General features: G+C 44.5%; 1 protein-coding gene across 8 annotated transcripts in view; it reads right to left on the bottom strand.

Annotated features, from left to right (window-relative positions):
- The window catches only part of PIEZO2 (piezo type mechanosensitive ion channel component 2), a 1,512,892-nt gene that overhangs the window by 229,055 nt on the left and 1,271,136 nt on the right, over nt 1-12,701 (bottom strand). For all 8 annotated transcript variants that reach the window (XM_069613375.1, XM_069613368.1, XM_069613370.1 and 5 more), the window contains one exon: nt 9,985-10,108. In XM_069613375.1, the coding sequence (XP_069469476.1) occupies nt 9,985-10,108 (124 nt within the window). The remainder of the gene's footprint in view (nt 1-9,984; nt 10,109-12,701) is intronic.

The following is a 12,701-nucleotide window of genomic DNA, read 5'->3' as shown; positions in this document are numbered from 1 at the left end:
AACATGCACTATTTGCAATATTGAATAAACCCAAGTCCACACTAACGACACAAAGGGCATCAGGTTATGAGATCATTTTGTCTAGGGCTGAACTAGCGATTGTTAGATGTAGCACTGTTAACCCTGCAAGATTTCTAGCAGAAATAATTGAGGAGGGAGATTACGCCCACGACTGCACCCAACTAAATGAAATATATTCATGCACTAGAAAAGTTGAAGAAAATGCACTAGAGGGAGGTGAGCTTTTGTTTATTGATGGGTCATCAACTATTGATCAAGGAGATGGGATACGGAGGACTGGGGCAGCAGTGGTAAAAATGATGGAGGCGCCGGTGTGTGTGGTTATGAAGTGTGTACAGTTACCACAGCATTACTCTGCTCAAGCCGCTGAACTAGTTGCACTAATATTGGCATTAAAGGAAAGTTTTAACAAACGTGTAACAATATATTCCGACAGTGCATATGTTACATTGACTGTCCACTCAGGGCTATCAAAATGGAGAAGAAGAGGGTTTAGAAGAGCTGATGGCACTCCAGTGCAACATGCCCTCTTGTTGGCTGAATTAATTGAAGTAATAAACGACCCCCAAGAGCTAGCCCTAGTAAAATGCACCGCACACACCAATGGTGAAGACCACGTCTCAAAAGGGAATGCAGCAGCAGACGCACATGCGAAATATGCTGCATACTTTGGTGAGATATGGAACCCCACAGACTCACAGAGAGGGAGAGGGAGGGGAATGGCTAGGGAGATGTTAATAAGAGAAGGGTACACCCATCTCCCAGCCACACAGATTATGGAATTACAAGCAGCTGCACCAATGGCCGAAAAGGAAATATGGGTAAAAAGAGGATGTACAATGTCACCAACCGACGCACTATGGCGCCAGAGTGGTACTGGGAAAGTTGTAATACCATTGGCACTTTTAAATACCGCCCTGCGCCAATTACATCACCCAGCCCATACAGGCAAGGAAATAATTGCAGCACGAATTAGAGAAGATTGGTTCTGTCCCGAGTTAAATTCTCATGTGTCAAATTTTATCAGCAATTGTCTCACATGCCAACAGTTTACGGCCGGTCATACCCTAAAAGTGATAAGAGGTACCATACCCCGGCCAGAAGGACCTTTTCGGCACCTTCACATTGACTATGTTGATATGATCAACATATGTCAAGGTAATAGGTACATGATTGTAGTAGTATGGCCATTTTCTAGGTGGATTGAAGCAGGGCCCTGTTCACACCCAGATGCATTTAGAGCAGCCAAATTCATAGTAAGGGAGGTCTTCCCCAGGTGGGGAGTGTGCGAGGTGTTAAGATCAGACAATGGCCCACATTTCGCAAACGAAATGTTCCAACATATCACAGCCCTGCTGAGCATAAAGCACAAATTTGCATGTGCATATCACCCACAGGCTAACGGTGTATGTGAACGCCTAAATGGCTTATTGAAGGAGGCAATTGCAAAGATACAACAAACAACAAAGAAAAGTTGGTTGTATTGCCTTCCGTTAGCCCTATTCGAACTAAGGAACAGGCCAGGGTCCGACCACCACCTCACCCCACACGAGGTGGTTACTGGACGTCAAATGCGCCTTCCCCTAACGCCAACGTCAAGGGCATTCACTGACCACGAAAGTTCAGCGAGTGTACTAGGTGATGAAATGTATCAATATGTGTCGTCTTTGATTACTAGTGTTGTGTTTGTGTCTCAACAGCTCGAGCGCACGCGGGGCGGGTCCACCAGAAATCAAGGAGAAGGCGCCAGTACAGAATTAGAAAAAGAGAACTTGTGCAAACTTGCCAAAGGTGACCACGTGCTACTTCGCAATTTCAATAGGAGGTGGAACGACAAAAGGTTCACCGGCCCACATCTGGTAGAAGACGTATCACCAAGAGCAGTAAAACTAAAGGACAAGCGTGCCTGGAACCACCTACATGATGTAAAGATATACAAACTGCAGACCCGCCCCAGCGCCAACGACAGGTCCATTGGAAGAACAGCAACAACATCCCCGACAGCGGAAGGAAGTTCTACCACAGACAACGACCCAATTGTTCCCTTACCGTGTCACTACCCAGCTACCCCAGAGACAACAACTGACGAAGAAAGGGGTGATCCCTACACTGCCCACCCCATGGTCACACGTTCAAAGAGTAAAAATACTTCCACCATCTGAGCGCAAAAAAAACCCCCTGCCCATTGACTCCCAAGGACAGTTGTAACTTAAACTGAAAGCCACTGGCCGCACAAATACACATGTAAACACGTGAATGTTCTCTTTTTCTCTCGCACATACAGGAACTGCGTATTATTGTATAATTGCAACTTAAACTGAATGTTCTCTCGCAAAAAAAATACACATGTAAACACGTGAATGTTCTCTTTTTTCTCTCGCACATACAGGAACTGCGTATTATTGTATTGTTAAGTAGAGAGCTAATTAACAAGTCCACTGTCCAGGCGTAGATGGTACTCCCAGACGATAATTACCCAGAAGAATTGTCACACCAATTTGTATACGAAATAAAAAGGCCAACATACCTAAAAAGAAGAAGGGTACGTGTCTACTACACAGCCTTCCTCCTGGCCATAGAATATTACATGCCCCATCTCCGCCCATACTTGCCGGTCCTAAGAGACCAATCACTTAGAGTAGCGTGGGAGCAGCTCTTCGCCTGGGCACTGAATGACTATTTGATAGGGAGAGCTTAAATAAAACAAAACTAACATCTAAAAACGAGCATTTCTGAGAATTTTTAGGCGGGCAACTTTAACGTCGCAAGAATACGCTGCCAGGACTGCAGCAAGGTAAGAGCAAAATGCCGGTGAGATTAGCAGTTGTAATAAAAATAATAGGGATTTTGATGATCACCGGATTTTTGGCTGCCTCTGTCTGGAAGTACAGCTGTGCTATCAATTTTATTGCTGCACCCAAACCTAATATACCCCCGTTCCTTGCTGCAACAGGTGTTACGTCAGGTGGTAGTAGTAACATTGCACCCAAGCAAAATAGAGTTAAACGCAGCACATACTCAGACAATAAAGGTATTGATAATTATGTACAAGATTCAGCACACGTCACAAACAACATATGGTACCAACACATGACCCGCATTGGTAAGCAGACAACTGAGGATAGCTGCTACGTCTGCTCATTAATACCATACGCCATGAGTGCTTCACGAACATTTGTTGCCACAGAAATAAATGAGAAGATAGCGCAGTGCATAATATACTTGGCACTGTTCCAGACGAAAGGAAGATTCCAAGGAACTGTAGTGCACATGACATGGAAAACACGAGACTCATACCCATATGAAAACAACTTTCTCAAGACCTACTTGAGTTACCACAAGACCAGTTTACATGCTGAAGCATTCAAATATATAACAAGTGGCCCTGCAAAAGGAGAAACACAGAAAGTAACACTGCAGTATCTACCATGTGATTGGTACGCCACTGAAGTTCCGGGTAAACAAGGATGCTGGGAGAGGCCGCTACTGACGATAACAGGAAAGGTGTATCTGGACAAGAGCTGGGAGATAGGAGTGATTGGCAGCAACATGGTAACAAAAGAAACTATCTCAACCATCGAGACACAGAATCACCGATGTTGGACGACGTGGATCAAGTATGTACCAATGCTCACGTGGGTAGAAGAAGATGAAGACCCAATAACGATACTACCGTTGACTGCGCCCAAGGTATGCTACCAGCATAAAGGAGAGGTGGACGTAGGATATAACACCAATTGTGCAAGTGTGACGGAGTTACCTGAGGGGGGAGCGGGAACAGCAGTAATAATGGACCATTATTGGGCCTGTGGAGAAAAGGCATACCATACACTGCCTCCCCTGTGGAATGGTGTGTGCACAATGGTACACGTCAATGTACCATCACTAGTGGTACCTAAGAAGCACGTCAATGTGGCGAAATTTCCTAGAATGGATGAAGGGGATAAGAGAAGAAAGAGATCTGCACCACTTCAGGAGGAGCAAGGGAACAGGACCAACAGCAATGACACTGTCCTAAATAGAAGAAAAAGACAAGGAGAGCCGCTGACAGGAAATTACCTGTGGGGAAGGTCGGAAACGGCACTAACATCAATACCGCCAGAACACAGACTATTTAGCAGAGCAGCAATGTTCTTCTCCTCAATAATACACCCGGGACTACAGGCTTACGCAAACGCAAAATGGCTCCAAATAACTAGATGGGAACTAATGATGACCATCAATTCTACAGTAAATGGGTTCAACGCAATAAAAGAGGAGCTGCGAGCTGTAAGGATGGTAGCACTGCAGAACAGATATGTATTGGACCTTCTCACAGCAATGGAAGGAGGAGTTTGTGCAAAGATAGGACAATCATGCTGCACGTTCATACCTGCCAATGATGCTGACAATGGTACACTGACAGAAGCAGTTTCGCAATTGGCCCAGATGCACTCCAAAATGATGGATGAAAGCAACGGTGTGAACAAGGATAAGAGCTGGTTTTCACTATTATGGTCATGGATGCCATCTTGGCTGTCAGATGGACTGAAAATAATAGTGGGCTGTACTATATTGGCTGGAGCTACCCTGATCATAATTAGATTTTGGAAGGCACGGAAGGCACGCACTACTGACGAGTTGCTGGAAATGGTGGGAATGCACCCCTTGATGCCAGCAGATGACGGCCAGCATACAGGTGTAATAATACAGGAAAGGGAGAAGCTGCGCACCCAAATAATTACCAACCATCTAGACCCACCATCAGTGAAGATCGAGAACCCAAGAAACCCCAGGAGCTACATAGGAAGATGGGTATACTGTACTCCTGGAGGTACCTGTGAATATATGTATTGGTCCTTTGAAGATCATGTAAACCACTATGGACATCTCGGAGGAATAACTAAGATATGGCGAGTAAGAGGAGATAACGAGAAGGATATGTTTGTGGTCGACAAGTCGACCAGAGGGGGGACTGAAGTGGGAGAATGGAAGACCAGGCTCCCGTCCTTCGCCTGTCGCGCTTGGCCTAGAGGGTCACGACCCAAACACCCGCCACGAGACGAGTTTGTCCATTTACCAGACGACCAGATACCCTGGTACAGGAACATACGGATGTGTCCATCTGCCTGCCCAGCAGCCCGCACTGGCCATGCCGACACCTGCGGCACGGATCAACTAGACTAAAATCTACACGTCGTTAGAGATGCCATGACGACCTAGACAACGGGAAGCACATCTGTACAAATGTACACACTGGACATTCCCACACCAACCTACACGAAGAATATACTCAGTGCTATGACGTAGGCGACAGGCATATTCACGGACGTGCATCTTTATTATTTTTACATAGGCTTTCAGAATGCAGAAACGCAAGACGCGTCATGAACTCTTCTACTAGCTTGCTCACGCTTCTCTTGAAACCAGTTACCGCCATGAGAAGTATAATGAAGACAATACTGGTCATGAAATTATATGCTCCTATAACCTAAAGCACCTGTGCACCAAACGGACAACTTATGCACCAGGCCCAAGTAGGCCTCAAACAAGAGCTCCCGTGGACATCAACAAGGCAAGAGTCAGTTGCTGATCCTGCAGAATGAGCTCGGCGAAGCAACCAGCCAAGGTCGCAATGTTGCAAACCCACGTTCCAAGAGCAAATCATCAAAGGCACGATGTTGCAACCTCGTACTCCGCGCACCAACGTTAAAGTCACACCGACAAATTAAACCAGACGCGCAGTAGAAAAACAATATTAATTGTGCAGAATTCTGCCTCTTTCACGGTCCCTCCCCACGTGACCAAGCCGAACCTGACGAGATGCCAAACCCAGGAGAACAGAGGCGTCTAGATCCCTCGCTACGAGACACTGGCAGATACACTTGAAAGGCTCAATGGACATTTGCAACAGTGGGAGCGGTCCCCCGTCCAGCTATGAATAAGTCCTCACATTGTCTGCATGTACCCATAGTGAAACATTGTTGCAACTTACAGGTACACCGAGAGCTGGGAACGACGGTGGTCCCAGGCTGGGAAGCTCACGGGCGCACCAATCAGAACATGGGGCTCTTATCACTGACGCCAGCAAATTTAGCCAATCCTCAGGAGTCTTCATGTAACAATTCTCATGTATCTAATTGTAGGGACAACCCAGATATACCACCTGACTACACCTTGTGCACTAATATCTTTCTCTATATGTGTGCTATACTAACCCTACCACTCGAACACCCAATTAAGAGTGGCGATAGGTTTTTTGTTAACTTTCTGAAGTGACGCAAGTAGCGCGTCATAATACAGTAAAAAGGGCCTGCGAGCCCCACGATTGTGTGTGTGTCAGGACGAACGCGTACGCTCCTTGACCCATCCCTGCCGTTTTGTCTAATAAACAGCAGAGTCACCTTGCTCCTTGTGTGTGTCTCATACTCTATCTCATCTCATCTGGGATATACATGGGAGGAGTTGGGGCCTCCCTGCCTGGAGGTCCGCGGACGGCCCGGCCGACCCCGGCAGAATTTCCCCCCGACACCGTATTGGAGGTTACGCTGTCACATTTTACGGGAGTCCTAAATGTTGTGTTTTTATTGTTGCCTTTCTTGGCTCTTTGACAATGCGTTTGTGGTCAGAGAGGTGTCTACTGAAGTCATCCTGGCACTGCAATGCTTTTGCCTACACTGTCCCATGTTACCCCATACCACTCCTAATGCAGCAGAGCTTTTAAACCACACTGTTTGGTCCCCACTATTGTGTTGTGGAGAAGGTTGGTCGCAGCTGTAACTTAGTTTTGTCTTCACCATGGATGGAGCCATTTTTGCCACATTGTAAAAATATGGTAGCTATTGGGTGTGTATGCATTTCTTTTAAGCCCCACACCCATCCATTTTGTTTTAGATCATCCCCAAGGGCACCATGAGACACTCCTAAAATGGCAGTTGCAAACAGATGGGTTTACTTTGAGCCTAGCCCTGGCCTTTTATTGCAGTGTAGTCTGGCTTATGCTAATTGGCTGGTCACCAAAACCTTAGTGTCTGCCTGTTGCATGATTGGAGGGCTGACTTAAGCCAGCATATGAGTGAATATGCATATTTAGGGGAGACTGGGCGCATTCCTCACATTTCATCAATTCTTACCTGAATTGCTGGTGGATTTACCATGAAGACAAGCTACTGATTTTCTAGGTGTATGTTTCTAGTTTCTGGCTGGCTCTCAGCACTTTGTCTTGCTCCTGGTTTCTTCTTTTGCTGCTGGACATCATTCCTGGACTGCTCTTAATCCTCCTCCTGTTCCTCCTTTCTGCATGGGTTGCCTGTTCTGTGGTGGGACTGATTCTTTGCCAAACCTGTGCAGCATCCATGGTAAATCCTCTTTGACCAACTGACTCAAGGTAGGGATCCCCCATCACCTGAAACAACTGGTGTGCCATCAATACAATGCCTTAAATCTGTTTTTGGTCACGCTGTGTCACCCCCAATTATTATTTCCGTCATAGCACTATTTCTGGCTCGCTGGCTGACTACCTATATTTACCCCTCGGGGTGTGTAGATCCACTCAGTTGGGTTCCTACATTTTCTAGTTGCTTCTTCATCATTGCTGCTGCTCCTGGTTGCTTGTTCCCCCTTATCTGAAGATGGATTATTCTTCTCTTACCTTCTCTGGGCCATCTGGGGTTCAAGTTCCTGCCTACTGGAACCTTGTCCCAACCCCATAAGAGAAGCCATGTGCTTACTGGGTACTCCTGCTGTCTCCTAATGGAATACTCAGGGACTGATTACATATGTACTTGCCTCCGGGTCATACTATATTAATCAGATTTCCTGTCAGCGAGGTCCTGGGGAAATGGGTGTTTGCAGGCCTCTCTCTACTATGGTGGTCATTGACATCCGTTGGCCGGCATCTTGCTTTGCTTGCTTTCTTCTCTGGTTGCCTGCTACTTAAACCTGGGACCGGAAATCATCAAGGGAGTCTCCTCTGGCATTTTCTGGTGTTGGTGGCTTCTGTGTCCGAATTTGTGGGTAGAACAAGTACTTACCTGATTTTAAAAAATAACTGTGGCTTGCATAATGACTTTGTCCCGTTGATTCCAAACTCATTCAAAAGTGACTAACACTGGTATTGACTTGGGATTTTACACTTTTTGTAAGTGTAATACATCACTGCACTGCACTCCTACCTATTGAAATGCACTGGGTTATTTTGGCTAGCGTTTGTCATATTTTAATATGTCATTTCTAGGAGTGTCTTTATTTTATTATTGATTTTATTTATTGCATTTTTATAATGTGCCTATACACATTGTGTTTCATAGCACAACAGGCCAGAGAAGTGATAAGGGCCAGGGAAGGCAGAGGAGAAACAGAGAATGCAGAAGAATTGGCGAGTTTCTTGCAGATTCTGAAATGTTCTGCTGTGTTGTTAGTGGCACCAGAGATACGGGCTTGGGTATAGGCTCTCTTCTTCGCGCAGATGGAAAGTCTTGAGACCATGTCAGCCTGATATTATTAGTCTAACCTTGTTCTGGACATTGGTGGTCCTTTGGGGCATTGTTGAAAAGAGTTAACCACTTATCTACAGCTACATACTGTATAGCGTATATGGCATTTCTACCACGCATGAGCAGTTATGGTCATTACTGAGACAGTTCCTTTACTGGCATTGTGGATTCTGACTATGACTCAGTGATGTCTGTTGCTTGTGCCTTTTTTCTCTCATCCCCTTAACACTATAATGTACTGTGTTCACCACTAGGCCACAGTAATACCATGCGGACAAATACAAATCCCTCCCGCCACCAACAGTACTGCGCTAGTCAACATGCCAAGCCCAATGCCAGCAATCTCCCATTGTAAAATGCCCTGCTGCTCTCAAGCTAGGTTTGCGTAGCAAGAAATGCAATTAAATAAAGTACATACATTTAGCTATAGGGGTCAGAAGAGTCGTGCTCCATTTACTGTTTTTGTGTGCATTACACTCTGGTGCATTACAATCCAAGCACTTGGGCATAGTCTGTTTTACGAGCAGCATATTTTGTTCAGTTTGTCTTTGTTGTGTTGTCATTTGTGTATCCGGTTGGGACTAATTGTGCCTATCCAGCAGCTTTCCTGCCTCTGATGAGTGAAACCTAGCTGCCCTGCTATTACTACCAATAAAGAGATTTAGGTGTGTGTGGAAAGGTTGGTTATACACATGGGAATTGCTTGGCGTGCTTGTCTCTTGTTATCCCTTGGTTTGTACCCTCAATAGAGTTTATGCTGTATTGTTTAATCGTATGATTTTTGAAGCAGTACATAATATGTACATCTTACAGCAACTGAAAATGCACAGCATGGCTGTGTTTTATTACTTTGTGCTGATAAAAGTAAATTCTAAAGTTGTTTATTGAGTTATGCTACATTGTGTTTTTGTTTTGTGTTGAAAACCTCAATGAAACCAAGCCAAAAAAGAAAGATTTTGAAAAAACAATGCATTGCCATCAACTGGCAAAATTCTATGGTACAGATGCTAATATCGGTCCTTACACGATATGCCCGTCTTTCTCCTCTGCACTCCCATTTTCCTCAGTGGTCGAAATGAGCGGAAGCGGTTAGGAGCGGCGCTCCTCTACTTTTTTAAATTAAGTTTTACAGCTCCTATACTTTTATTTTAAAAAGAAACCATTCCGGAACGGTTTTGTTTTAAAATAACAGTGTATGAAGAAGTTGAAACTTGCACTTTCAGTGCAACGCACTGAACATTACCTTAAACAGCAGACAAATGTGTTTGTGGGTTTGTATTGTGTGTGGGAGGGGGCAAGGCAATGGGGCTTGTGAGGAGCGGGGCAGGCCCGCAGGGAACATAGTTCCACTACTTCTTTTCTTACACTTCGATCACTGATTTTCCTCCCACCCTAATTTCGGAAAGTAATTTTTTGTGAAACAGATACATACTGAACCACAAATTACTGTCTTGGCATTAGGCTTCTTATGTAAAATTGCAAAACGTACCGTCGCCGGGCGGGCCCTTCCGTCCGGTTTCCTTATCCTTCTCTTGGTTACTGGATGCGCTGGTCTCTTTGTTCCTTTGTCTGAGGGCTGTTTTGGGATCAGTTATCCAGGCCTGATACACAAACTGGAGGAAAGAAACTCCTTACTCATTAGCTCATTTTAAAGCACATATGTAGACACTAGGAATGCCTCACAACATTACCATGGAAAATGTATCCCCATTGCTCAGTAGAGCAGACATCTTAAGCTCTGCTTCAAACACCCATTTAGAGTTGTTTTTATTAGGAGTGTGCACAATATAAAATCTGCTAGGCTAATTGGGCGAAATTTATAATTTTCAATTCACAATCTTGCAAAACTAGGATTTATTCCAGTTACCCCTCTGGTAAAATTGTAGGACAAACTTGAGGTAAACAATAGCTGTTTTAAAAAAGAATTTATCAGCAAACCAAGTAGAAAACTTTAAATAAATAGTCTTTAATTTTTTTTTCTGGAAAAATCTACAGCAAATATCTGATCTTATTTTTTCGGCTAATGAAAAGGAAAAACTAATGTAAATATTGACAATTATCTACGTGACTTTTCATAGGAAATAAAAAAGAAAACTAGATTTTTCCTAGAGATTTTCTTAACAAACTAAGTGAAAAAGTTTAATTTACATTGCAAAAATGTTATGGGGTTTGAACCACAAAACATATTTCTGCAGGCTTTTTTTATTTAGCAAGACTCTGCAAATGTCGTTACATTGGCAAAATATAGTGCACACGTTTGTGAAATTGGCTAAGTGAAATTGCCCAGTTTTTCACATCTCTAGTTTTTACCCATTCTCTTTAAATTAAACTGGGACAGAATTTCAAAACATTAGATGTGTAACCAATAGTTGTAACCCCAGCTTCACCTCAAAATAAAGAAACTGACTATCCTAAATGACAGTGAGTTAAAGCAGCCTGGTAACATTGGCACCCCCTTTCAGTGCTCCTATTAGATATGTAAACATGATCCCACTGGCCCTCCTAAAATTGATTAAATGAATCTCGACGATTGAAAGAGGTGCCGTTTGGGGGGCGATTGTATTGTTATAAGGCCCTAATGTCACATGTATCTTGCTCCTTTTCCTTTTCCTGGTTCCCAGGCGAGGATAACCACTCCACAGCCAGACGAATGCGTTCTGGAGTCAAACAGTCATTAGAAAACAAGCCTTGGCCTCATCCCCATTCAGAAAAGATGTACACATTACCATTCAAGAGCAGTGAATGACAAATGATGTTGCACGTTTGTCGTGTATGATTTTCATTTCTTTCCAAAAATGAAAATCATTGTCCCTGTGGCACTGCATCATATTTGCACTGAAACACAAATAGGTGGGGTTGAAGGAGTTCACACTGGCATGCACTGAGAACACGCATTGGCAGGAGCGAGCATGCAGGCATGCACGATGAAGGCATAAAGCAGGCAGCGCCGAGCATGCACGCCGAGACTTAAACACACCTGTGTCTCAGGTAAGCTGGGAGTTCCCCCACTGGGGTTACAGTAGGATTCCGAAGTGATTCGTTTGTGAGCAGGTCGCAGGCATCAGTGCTAGCATAACATGTTTTACTAACAAAATGCTCAGAGGTTTGTTTGTAAAAATAAAAAGCGGACACTGAAGGTTATTTATTAAAAACGAGCTGGCACTGCAGACGCAACCTAAGGTTCAGGCAGATGCGCGATGTACATTTGGGAACCCCCTACTTCTTCAGTCCCGCCCCCCATTTCCTGCTGCATGCTGGGTAAAAAGTTGGGTTCATTGCATCTTTGGTGAATCTGTGAATATTCACTTCCCCTAAGGCATTGCAACATAGCCTGATCCTCGGGTGCAATCGAACTGCGCCGATGACGTCGCCAATTAAGGCAGGCACTTGCAGCCATATCCCGTCCACCTATTCAAGGGGCAAAACATGATCAAAGTGTTTGCATCATTTCTAAGCTTACGATATAAGGAACAAGGGCAAAATGTGTTGGAAAGCACACAAGAAAACTAGAATGGTGCACAACCTCTCCTCTTATCCTTATTCTTCAAGTAGCAACATGTGTGGGAAATTATTTTGCTCTATTCTATTATGGGATACAGCCACAGGTGTGTATTGTGCACTAATAGATAAATGTCCTAAATGAAGATCTGTCATGCACAATGTGCAGATTGTAGCTATATCCTCCGGCCACAACGTGTGTATGTCACATATTCATTAATGGCCCCCCAGTGTATATTGCGAGCTATGTGGAGTAGCCTTCTGTGGCGCACAAACGATGAGCTGGTCTGCTTTCCTGCATATGAAAGTAAGAGGCATGGGCCCGATTTTCATTTGCACATAGTACTAACATGGGTGGCACGAAGGGGAACCTGCTGGTCGCATTGACCCTATCCACTACCCCCTAGCGCGTGTGATAGAACAGGCCGTAAATAACCATTGTGTGACATTTTTATTTCTGAGACAGGGTACATGTACCCGGATATTGCGTACATCTGTGAGACGGATATTGTGCAAAACTGCATGCAGTAAAGTGCAACAGGATACTGTGCAAAACTGTGACACAGTGCAGCCAGATTTGTTTTGTTTTATATATTGAAGGAGCAGGGAAGTTGCTAGGTCTGGAAAAGACCCGGGGCTAAGCTGATGTTGGAACAGTTGGGACTGGGGGCTAACTAGCCTTTTGGTTGTAGCTCCTGAGATTCTATC

Source organism: Ambystoma mexicanum, chromosome 5p (assembly GCF_040938575.1).
Source record: "Ambystoma mexicanum isolate Mex_15411 chromosome 5p, UKY_AmexF1_1, whole genome shotgun sequence".
NCBI classification, from domain to species: domain Eukaryota; kingdom Metazoa; phylum Chordata; class Amphibia; order Caudata; family Ambystomatidae; genus Ambystoma; species Ambystoma mexicanum.
Note: the sequence above shows the minus strand (reverse complement) of the source record. Positions and strands in the feature narration are given on the sequence as shown.